We start from the raw sequence: 12,293 nt of genomic DNA on the forward strand, positions 1-12,293 counted from the left end.
TTTGACTCATTTTCATTAATTACTAGTTCCTATGTAACTGTTTTTATATTGTTTTACTTTCTTTTTTATTTAAGAAAATGTTTTTAATTTAGTCATCTTATTTTATTATTTTTTTTAAAAAGTACCTTATCTTCACCATACCTGGTTGTCCAAATTAGGCATAATAATGTGTTAATTCCACGACTGCATATATCGGTTGATATCGGTATCGGTTGATATTGGTATCGGTAATTAAAGAGTTGGACAATATCGGAATATCGGATATCGGCAAAAAGCCATTATCGGACATCCCTACTCACAAGCAAGTTTAATTTGGACATTTATTAACTCGTTTGGCTACATTCACACAAAAAAAGGCTCTGAGACTTCGCCAAAAAGTTTAATTCGAAAACACGTCATGAGTTTGTGGAATTTTAGCAGCCATTTTCTTTATGTGTGTTAACATTGCAAGCTTGATACAAAAATAAATATCTTGTTCGATACAAACATAAAATGGAAGACGATACAAAAATAAAGCTATAAGTGTAAAACATAAAAGCTCAATCCAAGCATTAACTTTCTAACATTTCCTTAAAAAAAAAGACAATATTGACAGCGGACACCTACAGTGGGAAGGGGATTCACATGGCCCCTTTCATCGCACTTTACCTGACACATGAAACGTGACAAATATGGGGGGGTGCACTAGTTTACCTAACACATGAAAAGTGACAAATTTGGGGGGTGCACTATCTACTTTAGCCTGCCAAATAGCAGCAGTGTGTTCCATCCATCCATCCATTTTCTACCACTTGTCCCTTTAGGGGTTGCAGGGGGGGGGGGGGGGGTGCTGGAGCCTATCTCAACTGCATTCGGGCGGAAGGCGGGTTACACCCTGGACTCCTCATCACAGATAAGACAGACAACATTCACACACTAGGGCCAATTTAGTGTTGCCAATCAACCTATCCCCAGGTGCATGTCTTTGGAGGCGGGAGAACATGCAAACTCCATGCAAAAAGATCCCGAGCCCGGGATTGAACTCAGGACCTTCGTGTTGGGAGGCACACGCACTAACCCTTGTTCCACCGTGCTGCCCAGTACTGTGTTGAATATCTTACAATGTGTTTTCTGGCAATTCCAGCTTTGACCACAGCGTCAGTTGCTTTTGTAGAGTGGCGCTTTCCATCATTTTCAGCACACTGCATTTAAAAAATGATTAACCCCGCCCCTTCGTTCGGGCCCCAGTACTATGGAATAGCCCTCCCGGTAACAGTTAGAGATGCTACCTCAGTAGAAGCATTTAAGTCCCATCTTAAAGCTCATTTGTATAATCTAGCCTTTAAATAGACCCCCTTTTTAGACCAGTTGATGTGCCGTTTCTTTTTTCCACAAGGGAGAGGGGGGGGGGGGGGGGGGCGACACAGGTCCGGTGGCCATGGATGAAGTGCTGGCTGTCCAGAGTCGGGACCCGGGGTGGACCGCTCGCCTGTGCTAGGTTGGGGACAACTCTGTGCCACTGACCCGTCTCCGCTCGGGATGGCCTCTGGCGGGCCCCACTACGGACTGGACTCTCACTATTACGTTAGATCCACTATGGACTGGACTTTCACAATATTATGCTAGACCCACTCGACGTCCATTGCATCCTGTCTCCCCTAGGGGGGGAAGGGGGTCTTTTCCCAGGTTTCTCATAGTCATTCACATCGACGCCCCAGTGGGTTGTGAGTTTTTCCTTGCCCTTATGTGGGATCTGTACCGCGGTCGTTGTGGCTTGTGCAGCCCTTTGAGACACTTGTGATTTAGGGCTATATAAATAAACATTGATTGATTGATTGATTGAAAAATACGGAGGCACACCACCAGCAGAAAACGGTAAAAAATGATTCTCCACCAGGTCGTCGTGCCTTACTTTGAGTTTGTTGGGGTTTTCCTGTGCTCAAGTTCTTGTCCTGCGCTGTTATTTTGGTGGCCCTTCCTGTTTTGTTGGTGTTTTCCTGTAGCAGTATCATGTCTTCCTTTGAGCGCTATTCCCCACACCTGCTTTGCGTTAACAAGCAAAGCTATTTAAGTTGTTGCTGTCCTCCTTTGTGTGGACATTGTTGATTGTCACGGATGTACTTTGTGGACGCCGTAAGTTTTTGCTGTCGTCCAGCATTCTGTTTCTGTTTACTTTGTAGCCAGTTCAGTTGTACTTTTGCATCCGGTTTTTCCCCTAGAGGGGGAGGGAGGTCACCCAAATGTGCGGTCCTCTCCAAGGTTTCTCATAGTCATTCACATCAGCGTCCCTGTGGGTTGTGAGTTTTTCCTTGCCCTTATGTGGGCTCTGTACCTCGGATGTCGTTGGGGCTTGTGCAGCCCTTTGAGACACTTGTGATTTAGGGCTATATAAATAAACATTGATTGATTGATTGATTAATTCCACGTAAAACCCCACCCAGGAACGGGGCCATATGAATATCTTCCCTACTCTAAGCCTTACAATCAAATGAGTAATAAAACCATTTTTTTCCCCATCCATCCATCCATTTTCTACCGCTTGTCCCTTTTAGAATCATAATTCACAGTTCCTCCCCTCGACTTCCTCCGAAGTGTGCGCCTGCGTCGTCGCCTTGCTCTTCTTCCGCCGGATTGTGGCGTCGCCACGATCCATGTGGAGGAATCCTGGGCAAGAGAGGATGCAGGTGAACTGACGGTTTAGGACATTGTTCAAGACCGTGGCGAGCATACTCATGTGGCCGGTGTGCGGCTGCTGCGTCACGCCGCCCCCGCCCTTCCTGGAGCTGTCGATGGATGACAAGTAGATGACTTCCGCATCCCTGCTGCTCCTCTTACTCGCAGGTGACGCACTGTGTCGACCGGGATTCTCATTTATATCAATTTAATTTGAAGGATGGTACTTTTTGCGACCACCTACCGGCTGATGAGGTCGTCGCCCCCCACGTCTCGTTTCCTCTTCATACGGCCGTGGTTGCCCGTTTGCCAGGATTGGCCGCCGTTGATGGTGATGACCGACCTGTCCGACATCTTGGGCTCGGCGGTGTGATCGCCGCATGTGAAGCCGGACATGTTGCGTACGGGCCGAGCCGTGTCCGTCTCCATGCAGTCGCGCCAGAGCCTGACGCTGGAGAAGCAATCAAGGAGTCGGTTTCGGGTCATCAGATATGACTCATGCATACACTTAGGGATGGGTACCTTTCACATTAGAACCGATATAATCAATACCGGTCGGTACTGAACTGTGCCAATTTTCTGTACTTTTCTGTGTGTTAATAAACGTTAGATGTTAAATCATAAAACATATTTTTTTATGTATCATTTAAAAATTAGCTTGATTTGTAGTATTATATAGTAGACCTTGCATGCAGTTGCAATACCAAGACGTTAGATGGCAATAATGTACGGACTCCAGTGGAATTAAGCTTTCACCATTAAGCTGGATGTGCCAATCCAGTTTGTTGTTGTGCCCCACAAAGTGTTTGGACTGTTGTGGAGGATGCGTATATGTTTAAGAGTTCTTTCTTTTTACATAGCCATGTTTAGAGTACCTAGTACTTTTCCTTTTTATATTTTACTAGTTTCTCTTGTGTTCAGAGGTCTGTTTTGTGTCTTAAGTTGGAATGTGAAGACCTCCCCCACTAGTTCCTTATCAGTGTTGCGAGGGGGGCATGGGGGTTTTCTTTGTGTGTAAAGGAGTTGGTTTTTCCGCCAGATCAACTAGAGTAGCCGATATGAATGTATTGGTTAAGCTGATCTCCTGAAAATTTCAGTAAAACTTGAAAATATTCCAATTCTGTCTTGATGGTCCTTCTTACTCAGCATATATGTCATCGAAAGAACTTGGGATTGACCAGTAACTTAGATTCCCTGGGAGGAAGAGCTGGTCCGACGCAACACTGTGAGTATTGGTAGATGTTGAAATCTTGTAATAAACGTTTGATGTTAAATAATAAAATCTTATTTTTCTATGCACCAAAGTGTTTGGACTGTTGTGGAGGATGCATATATGTTTAAGAGTTCTTTCTTTTTACATAGCCATGTTTAGAGTACCTAGTACTTTTCCTTTTTATATTCTACTAGTTTCTCTTGTGTTCAGAGGTCTGTTTTGTGTCTTACGTTGGAATGTGAAGACCTCCCCCACTAGTTCCTTATCAGTGTTGCGAGGGGGAGATGGGGGGTTTTCTTTGTGTGTAAAGGAGTTGGTTTTTTCCGTTGGAATGCCAGATCAACTAGAGTAGTCGATATTAAAGATTAAAGTACCAATGATTGTCACACACACGCTAGATGTGGTGAAATATGTCCTCTGCCTTCGACCCATCCCCTTGGGGAGCAGTGGGCAGCAGCGGCGCCGCGCCCGGGAATCATTTTGGTGATTTAACCCCCAACTCCAACCCTTTGTTGCTGAGTGCCAAGCAGGGAGGTTATGGGTCCCATTGTTATAGTCTTTGGTATGACTCGGTATGAATGTATTGGTTAAGATGATCTCCTGAAAATTTCAATAAAACTTGAAAATATTCCAATTCTGTCTTGATGGTCCTTCTTACTCAGCATATATGTCATCGAAAGAACTTGGGATTGACCAGTAACTTAGATTCCCTGGGAGGAAGAGCTGGTCCGACGCAACACTGTGAGTATTGGTAGATGTTGAAATCTTGTAATAAACGTTTGATGTTAAATAATAAAATCTTATTTTTTATGCACCATTTAAAAATGATAATGATTATGATAACTCTGCTGTCCAGTTGTTATATAGTTTTCCTATCACATCTCTGAGCCTGATTTGTAGTATTATATAGTAGACCTTGCATGCAGTTGCAATACCAAGATGTTGGATGGCAATAATGTACGGACTCCAGTGGAAGTAAGCTTTTCCCATTAAAAAGTGTTTAGACTGTTGTGGAGGATGCATATATGTTTAAGAGTTATTTCTTTTTACATAGCCATGTTTAGAGTAGCTAGTACTTTTCCTTTTTATATTCTACTAGTTTCTCTTGTGTTCAGAGGTCTGTTTTGTGTCTTACGTTGGAATGTGAAGACATCCCCCATTAGTTCCTTATCAGTGTTGCGAGGGGCAGATGGGGGTTTTCTTTGTGTGCAAAGGAGTTGTTTTTTCCCGTATGAATGTATTGGTTAAGCTGATCTCCTGAAAATTTCAGTAAAACTTTAAAATATTCCAATTCTGTCTTGATGGTTCCTCTTACTCAGCATATATGTCACCGAAAGAACTTAGGATTGACCAGTAACTTAGATTCCCTGGGAGGAAGAGCTGGTCCGACGCAACACTGTGAGTATTGGTAGATGTTGAACTCGCCACTTAAAAGTGCTAAAGCTAATCAGTAGCATGTCAATGACAAAACCAATGTAAATTAGCATCAAGTAAACGCATTTTTAAAAAGTGGAGCTTAGATTTACATTTGAGTGTTTTCTATCAGGCATATTTGCTTTGTTGACATTGAAAATTGCAACATTATCTTGAGGTAATCGACTGAATCGACTCTTGTAATAAACGTTTGATGTTAAATAATAAAATCTCATTTTTTATGTACCATTTAAAAATGATAATGATTATGATAACTCTGCTGTCCAGTTGTTATATAGTTTTCCTTTTACATTTCTGAGCCTGATTTGTTAGTATTATATAGTAGACCTTGCATGCAGTTGCAATGCCAAGACGTTGGATGGCAATAATGTATGGGCTGCAGTGTGTTACCTAGCTAGGAAGTAAACTTTTACCATTAAGCTGATTGTGCCAATCCAGTTTTTTGTTGTGCCCCACAAAATGTTTAGACTGTGAGTATTGTTAGATGTCGTTTTCCTTACGTTTGTAGATGTTGAAATCGCCACGTGAAATTGCAAAAGCTAATCAGTAGTATGTAAATGACAAAACCAATGTAAATTAGCATCAAGTTAGCGCATTTTTAAAAAGTGGAGCTTAGATGTACATTTGAGTGTTTTCTATCAGGCATACTTGCTTTGTTGACAATCTTAAATTGCAACATTACCTAGAGGCAATCGACGGAGTCGACTCTGAGTGCTGCTTGTGTGATTGTTTGCTCGCTTAATTTTTAAGCCAGTGTTTGGTCTGCAACCGGACGTGACATCACAAGCAGCAACGGTAATGAAATATGGCACCATTTGATTTTACGTGAAACAGATACCCGGTAGTACCAATTGGATCGGTGCCTATAAAAGTACCGGACTCGGTACCCATCCCTATATACACTTACTAAGCGCTGTTTGGGAATTTGCCATCAAAGTGGCTCATGGAAATGAATTTGTGCTCCAGAATTTGACAAGGCCGAGCCCGTTTTTGCGGTGACATCAGAAGCATCGACGCAACTAAATCCACAAAGATCTCCAGGTCACACTGCATTGCGCGCCAGTCCTCATCGGTGCAGTTGATTGGTCGCACAAAACGAGCCTATGTCAGAATGGGACAAGATGTAAAAGAAACCTGCTGGGTGTTTTCATACTGACACTATAAATATGCAGCAAGGGCGATCCAACCTCTAAAAGATCTGAAAGTTTGTTTAAAGGTTGAGTGCCGTCATAAGCTGTGATAATTTCTGCCCGGTTCTGAAGAGAGAAGTAGAGTTAGCAGCAGACTTCTAGAGGGACGACAGAAGAAACATACCTTCAATCTCCATTTTTTGGCTTTCTTGCGGAAGAAGCATGATGTGAATATTCCCGCGTTGAGGAGGCTGGCTGGCAGTTTTCCGAGCATGGTGTTGATCTGCGACAGCTGTGGACATGAGATTCTTTGTTAGACTCAGTCAACCGTCAATCCTTGCTCCATCCAGCTCTGTCCGAAGCCGTGTCACACTGACCATGCTGTACTCATCACAGCCGTCAAACAGGGAATGACCAAGCAGCAGCTCCACAGCGATGCAGCCCAGAGACCATACATCGATGGCCTCATTGCACTCGTGTCCCAGCAGCACTTCGGGACATCTGGGAGCGGAGACATCAAGGTTTAGACTAGGGGTGCCCATTGCGTTGATCGTGATCTACCGGTCGATCGCAATCTAACAGTAGACGCATTTGACCCGTAGATTGCAATTGAGCATTAGATACGGATTTACAGGTAGATTGCAGCCAACCTGTCCACTGATCTATTCCAGTCAACTGCGATCTAACAGTCAAACATGATTTAACGGTGGATTGCAGTCGGCTGTTAAATCGCATGCAGCCCAGAGACCATACATCGATGGCCTCATTGCACTCGTGTCCCAGCAGCACTTCGGGACATCTGGGAGCAGAGACATCAAGGTTTAGACTAGGGGTGTCCATTGCGTTGATCATGATCTACCGGTCGATCGCAATCTAACAGTAGACGCATTTGACCCTTAGATTGCAATTGCGCATTAGATACGGATTTACAGGTAGATTGCAGCCAACCTGTCCACTGATCTACTCGGTCAACTGCGATCTAACAGTCAAACATGATTTAACGGTGGATTGCAGTCGGCTGTTAAATCGCAATATACCAGTCGGACCGGTTAATCGATTGCAATCTACCAATCGACTGCAATCTCCCGGTCGTGATCGACTAGTTGATCGCGATCTACCAGTCGGTTGTGATCCACCGGTAAATCGTAATTCAACAGTCGATCGTGAGGCATTAGCAAATTAGCCCATCAGCCTATCATGCATCTTCTCGATGACATTTGTTACTAGGTCTTGTAAGATGACAGCTGATGTGGTGCAAGCTCAGTTTGAAGAAGAATTGGCAGGAAGGAACTTGAGAGGCCCTTTTTTGTCTCTCCCATACAACCCTCCGGCGGTCAAAAGTTTAAAAGATCTGTTACTTACATCTTAACTGAAATTGGGAGCTGTACATATTAAGAAGCTTAAAACCTAAGTGTAAGTCTCTATACTGTGCCTTGGGATAAGAGTGCCCCAGCTTTACAAGTTTTTTGGCATACGATGTCTCTCGGCCATTTGTTATGCTCTAGGTTGCTTATTCATTATACTATATTTGCTTTGTCCTTTTTAACACAAAGCTGTGCAAAACGCGGATGTTTTGTATTGCTAGCTTACCATACAGTATATTGACCTACATTGGCTTGGTTTTAAAGGACAGAATGTATCAAACTGACCCCACGCATGGCCGCATCCTTACATTTTGCAGTTCGGGGCCTTTGGTGAGAAACGTTTGGACACCCCTGGTCTAGATCTGTCCTAGTAAACTCACCGGTACCACATGCTCTGCACTGTCGTGCCCCGAGACAGCTCCGACGTATGTAGAGCCAAGCCAAAGTCGATGACTTTCACCTTCAGTGGCAACTGCAGGTGGTCCACCACCATGATGTTGTCTGGCTTCAGATCGCAGTGGACAATCCCCACACTCTTCAGGAACTGCAGTGCAGTTGTCAGCTTCAATAAAAGACAAGTATATATATATATAGATTTACAGATATATAGATGTAGATGTAAATAGAATTAATGGATATTAAAAAACCCAAAATCAGTGAAGTTGGCACGTTGTGTAAATTTGTAATTTATAACAGAATACAATGATTTGCAAATCTTTTTCTACGTATATTCAATTGAATACACTGCAAAGACAAGATATATAATGTTCGATTGCAAGGAATTTAGAGATTTCACCATCTACGGTCCGTAATATCATCAAAGGGTAAAGAGAATCTGCGGAAATCACTGCATGTAAGCGGCAATGCCGGAAAAACAACATTGAATGCCCGTGACCTACTATCCCTCTACTATGCAAAGCCAAAGCCATTTATCAACAACACCCAGAAACGCCGCCGGCTGTGCCTGAGCTCATCTAAGATGGACTGATGCAAAGTGGAAAAGTGTTCTGTGGTCCGGTGAGTTCGCATTTCAAATTGTTTTTGGAAACTGTGGACGTCGGGTCCTCCAGACCAAAAAGGAAAATAACCATCCGGATTGTTCTAGGCGCAAAGCCAGCATCTGTTATGGTATGGGGGTGTAATAGTGCCCAAGGCATGGGTAACTCAACACATTTGTGAAGGCACCATTAATGCCGAAAGGTACATACAGGATTTGGAGCAACATATGTTGCCATCCAAGCAACGTCTTTTTCATGGACGCCCCTGCTTATTTCAGCAAGACAATGCCAAGCCACGTGTTACAACACCGTGGCTTCATAGTAAAAGAGTGCGGGTACTAGACTGGCCTGCCTGTAGTCCAGAACTGTCTCCCGTTGAAAATGTGTGGCGCAATATGAAGCGTCAAATAGCACAAAGAAGACCCCGGACTGTTGAACAACTTTAACTGTACATCAAGCAAGAATGGGAAAGAATTCCACCTGAAAAGCTTCAAAAATTGGTCTCCTCAGTTCCCAAACGTTGACTGAGTGTTGTTAAAAGGAAAGGCCATGTAACACAGAGGTAAAAATGCCCCTGTGCCAACTTTTTTTCAATGTGTTGGATTATTTGCAACATTGAATATCTTGTCTTTGCAGTCTATTCAATTGAATTGGAAAGGATTTGCAAATCATTGTATTCTGTTTTTATTTACGAATTACACAACGTGCCAACGTCACTGGTTTTGGGTTTTGTAGATCAATGTATTCAAGATATACAATACATGAAACACCTGATGCCTGTTAGGAAATTTAGTTCTGTTAATATGCCACATTTGGGTGTGTGGGCGTGGGCAAAGCCAGTTCAACAGAGATTTTGCTCTCTCCTGAGTGTGATTCTAGTTTGTATGCTAAAGTGCAGCTGATATATTGCATTCTTAAAAAACGACTGATACCATCCATCTTCTTCCGCTTATCCAATATCCGCAGCCTAAGCAGGGAAGCCCAGACTTCCTTCTCCCCAGCCACTTCGTCCAGCTCTTCCCGGGGGATCCCGAGGCGTTCCCAAGCCAGCCGGGAGACAGTCTTCCCAACGTGTCCTGGGTCTTCCCCGTGGCCTCCTGCCGGTCGGACGTGCCCTAAACACCTCCCTAGGGAGGCGTTTGGGTGGCATCCTGACCAGATGCCCCGAACCACCTCATCTGGCTCCTCTCGATGTGGAGGAGCAACGGCTTTACTTTGAGCTCCCCCCGAATGGCAGAGCTTCTCACCCTATCCCTAAGGGAGAGCCACGCCACCCGGCGGAGGAAACTCATTTCGGCCGCTTGTACCCGTGATCTTGTCCTTTCGGTCATAACCCAAAGCTCATGACCATAGGTGAGGATGGGAACGTAGATCGACCGGTAAATTGAGAGCTTTGCCTTCTAGCTCAGCTCCTTCTTCACCACAACGGATCGATACAGCGTCCGCATTACTGAAGACGATGCACTGATCCGATCCACTCTTCCCTCACTCGTGAACAAGACTCCGAGATACTTGAACTCCTCCACTTGGGGCAGGGTCTCCTCCCCAACCCGGAGATGGCACTCCACCACGACCAATACCGTTACAGAGTTATGTCAAGGTCAATGGCATTCCATGAGAACCAACATTGGGGATGAAGCATTATCAACCTGCTGAAGAACTGGTCGGATCTCCATCAGCGACAGAGGCAGGCGACACTCCAGCAGCTGATGAAGGTTCATGTCCAGTTTCTCAAACTCCAGACAAAACTGCCCCTGGAAGGTGAAGGAGTCATTCCAGTTGACTATGTTGTACCGGTCCGAGCCTCGTGCTTTCAGCTCGATCAAAACACGTTCCTGCCATGCACGGCAAAAATCACATGATCATGCAGTCTGCGTTTGTGTGTATTAAGGGTAGCTAAACTCATGAGATATGCACCTCATCCTTGGCCTCCTCCATCTTGCTGCTGTCCTTGATCACCTTCAAAGCGACGGTCTCGCCCGACGACAGCTTTCTGCACTGGACCACCTCGCCAAAGGACCCAGCCCCTAAAACCTCCTCCATTTTGTATTCACAGGTGGGAGAGGAGATCTGGCACTCAGTCGTCACTGGTAAAGTGGAACACTCCATCCTCTGATTCCTGACACTGGAGTGGGAAGAGGGCAAAACCTTTCCAAGCCATGTCTTTACAGGCATGAAACCACTGGCTTCCCATCAAATCAGGACTTCCGACACCCACCAGTGACAGGCAGACCTCCACCGGCATCCGACTGGAGCGTTAAGAGAACGGCTGCATCTTTGCTCGGAAACATTCACGCAGATCTGCAGACTTTGAGGTCAAAGAAAACCAGATCAGACTTTTCTTTGCAAGCACTTTAACACAAAAGACAAGCACTTACCAGTTTTATGTGTCAGTCCCCTAAGGAATGATTCTTTAGCGGTGAATCATTTATTTGTAAATGGGAGGGGAAAAAAAACAAAATAAAAGAAAAAGAGTACCAAAATGGTACGACGGACAGGCATCTAAGGTAAAAAACCAGCAGCAAAGAAAATCTATGTGACATCATAGTCATGTGACATGTGCCTTTGTGACAATCACAAAGAGTAAAGATGTGTTTAGCCGGTTGCCACTTGTAACCATGGTGACACAATTACAATAAGAAAACACTTTACTTTAGGACTTAGTTTTTACATGATCCATTACATGGCCTGTGTTATACTTTATAAATGAATCCCTCCTCAGACTTCACACTTACTTTACTTTACTTAGATCTTAGACTTAGACAAACTACTGATCCACAAGGGAAATTGTTCCACTCAGTAGCTCAGTTACAAAGGGTGGAAAGGGTAAGGATGGAAAGGATAATGCAGGTATAAAGTAGACTAAAAATGTACCATAGTAGCAATAGAAAATATAACATATGTAATATTTATATATTATATATGGGACAAGCGGTAGAAAATGGATGGATATATACAGTATATAATATATACTATATATTATTATATTATATTTTATAAATTATATACAATATTGTGGGGAGGCATGGCCGGTAGACCAACAGCGAGGCAGGGCACGCCGGGGGTCGACCCCAAGATGGCGGCGAGGAGGCGGGGCCGGCGGGCCAGCGGCGAGGCGGGGCGCGCCGGGATCGACGCCGTAACATATATCAGGTGCGTGGATCGCCCATCTGGGCACAATTGTGTAATCTCCAAGTGTGTAAAAGGGCGGCAGCCGAGAACGAGGGGGCAGAAGAAGGAGTTGGAGAGCCAGAAGCACAGGCAGCGCGCAAGAGGAAGAGAGCCAGAGGAAGACGCAGACTGAAAAGCGGACCGAAGAGCGAGCAGTGGAAGAAGCGGCAGAGCTGAAAAGTCACCCGACGAGACTGAAAGGTTTTATTGAAAAATAAACAAAAGTCAACCCTGCTCGCAGTAATGTCTATCCTTGGTGGTCCATGGAACCCGGACGACAGCGGGAGTCTGTCACAAATATATAACGAATCCCAAGTACCATGTACAATAT

At 44.4% G+C, this 12,293-nt stretch overlaps 1 protein-coding gene across 2 annotated transcripts; it reads right to left on the reverse strand.

Moving 5' to 3' along the window:
- Nucleotides 1-391: 391 nt before the first annotated feature.
- Nucleotides 392-11,379, reverse strand: LOC133659649 (homeodomain-interacting protein kinase 1-like). 2 transcript variants are annotated; one of them, XM_062062239.1, is made up of 12 exons: nt 11,170-11,379; nt 11,010-11,099; nt 10,709-10,916; nt 10,441-10,626; nt 8,174-8,355; nt 6,807-6,930; nt 6,614-6,721; nt 6,487-6,555; nt 6,207-6,400; nt 2,897-3,103; nt 2,710-2,828; nt 392-2,643 (listed from the first exon to the last, which is right to left on the reverse strand). In XM_062062239.1, the coding sequence occupies exons 3-12, from the start codon at nt 10,898-10,900 to the stop codon at nt 2,534-2,536; spliced, it is 1,491 nt and encodes a 496-aa protein (XP_061918223.1). In that variant the 5' UTR covers nt 10,901-10,916; nt 11,010-11,099; nt 11,170-11,379; the 3' UTR covers nt 392-2,533. The 2 variants fall into 2 exon arrangements, with proteins under 2 accessions (XP_061918223.1, XP_061918218.1); XM_062062234.1 differs by having other exon boundaries at nt 10,709-11,099.
- Between the last annotated feature and the right edge of the window lie 914 nt (nt 11,380-12,293).

This window comes from Entelurus aequoreus, linkage group LG01, assembly GCF_033978785.1.
Source record: "Entelurus aequoreus isolate RoL-2023_Sb linkage group LG01, RoL_Eaeq_v1.1, whole genome shotgun sequence".
NCBI classification, from domain to species: domain Eukaryota; kingdom Metazoa; phylum Chordata; class Actinopteri; order Syngnathiformes; family Syngnathidae; genus Entelurus; species Entelurus aequoreus.

Excerpts from the sequence above, each read along its gene's own strand:
- LOC133659649 (XM_062062234.1), bottom strand. The coding sequence starts at position 10,966 with ATGCCTGTAAAGACATGGCTTGGAAAGGTTTTGCCCTCTTCCCACTCC. Across the intron at positions 10,627-10,708 it reads TGGAGGAGGCCAAGGATGAG|GAACGTGTTTTGATCGAGCT; the intron begins GTGCATATCTCA and ends CGTGCATGGCAG. Across the intron at positions 2,644-2,709 it reads GCCGCACACCGGCCACATGA|GATTCCTCCACATGGATCGT; the intron begins GTATGCTCGCCA and ends TCTCTTGCCCAG.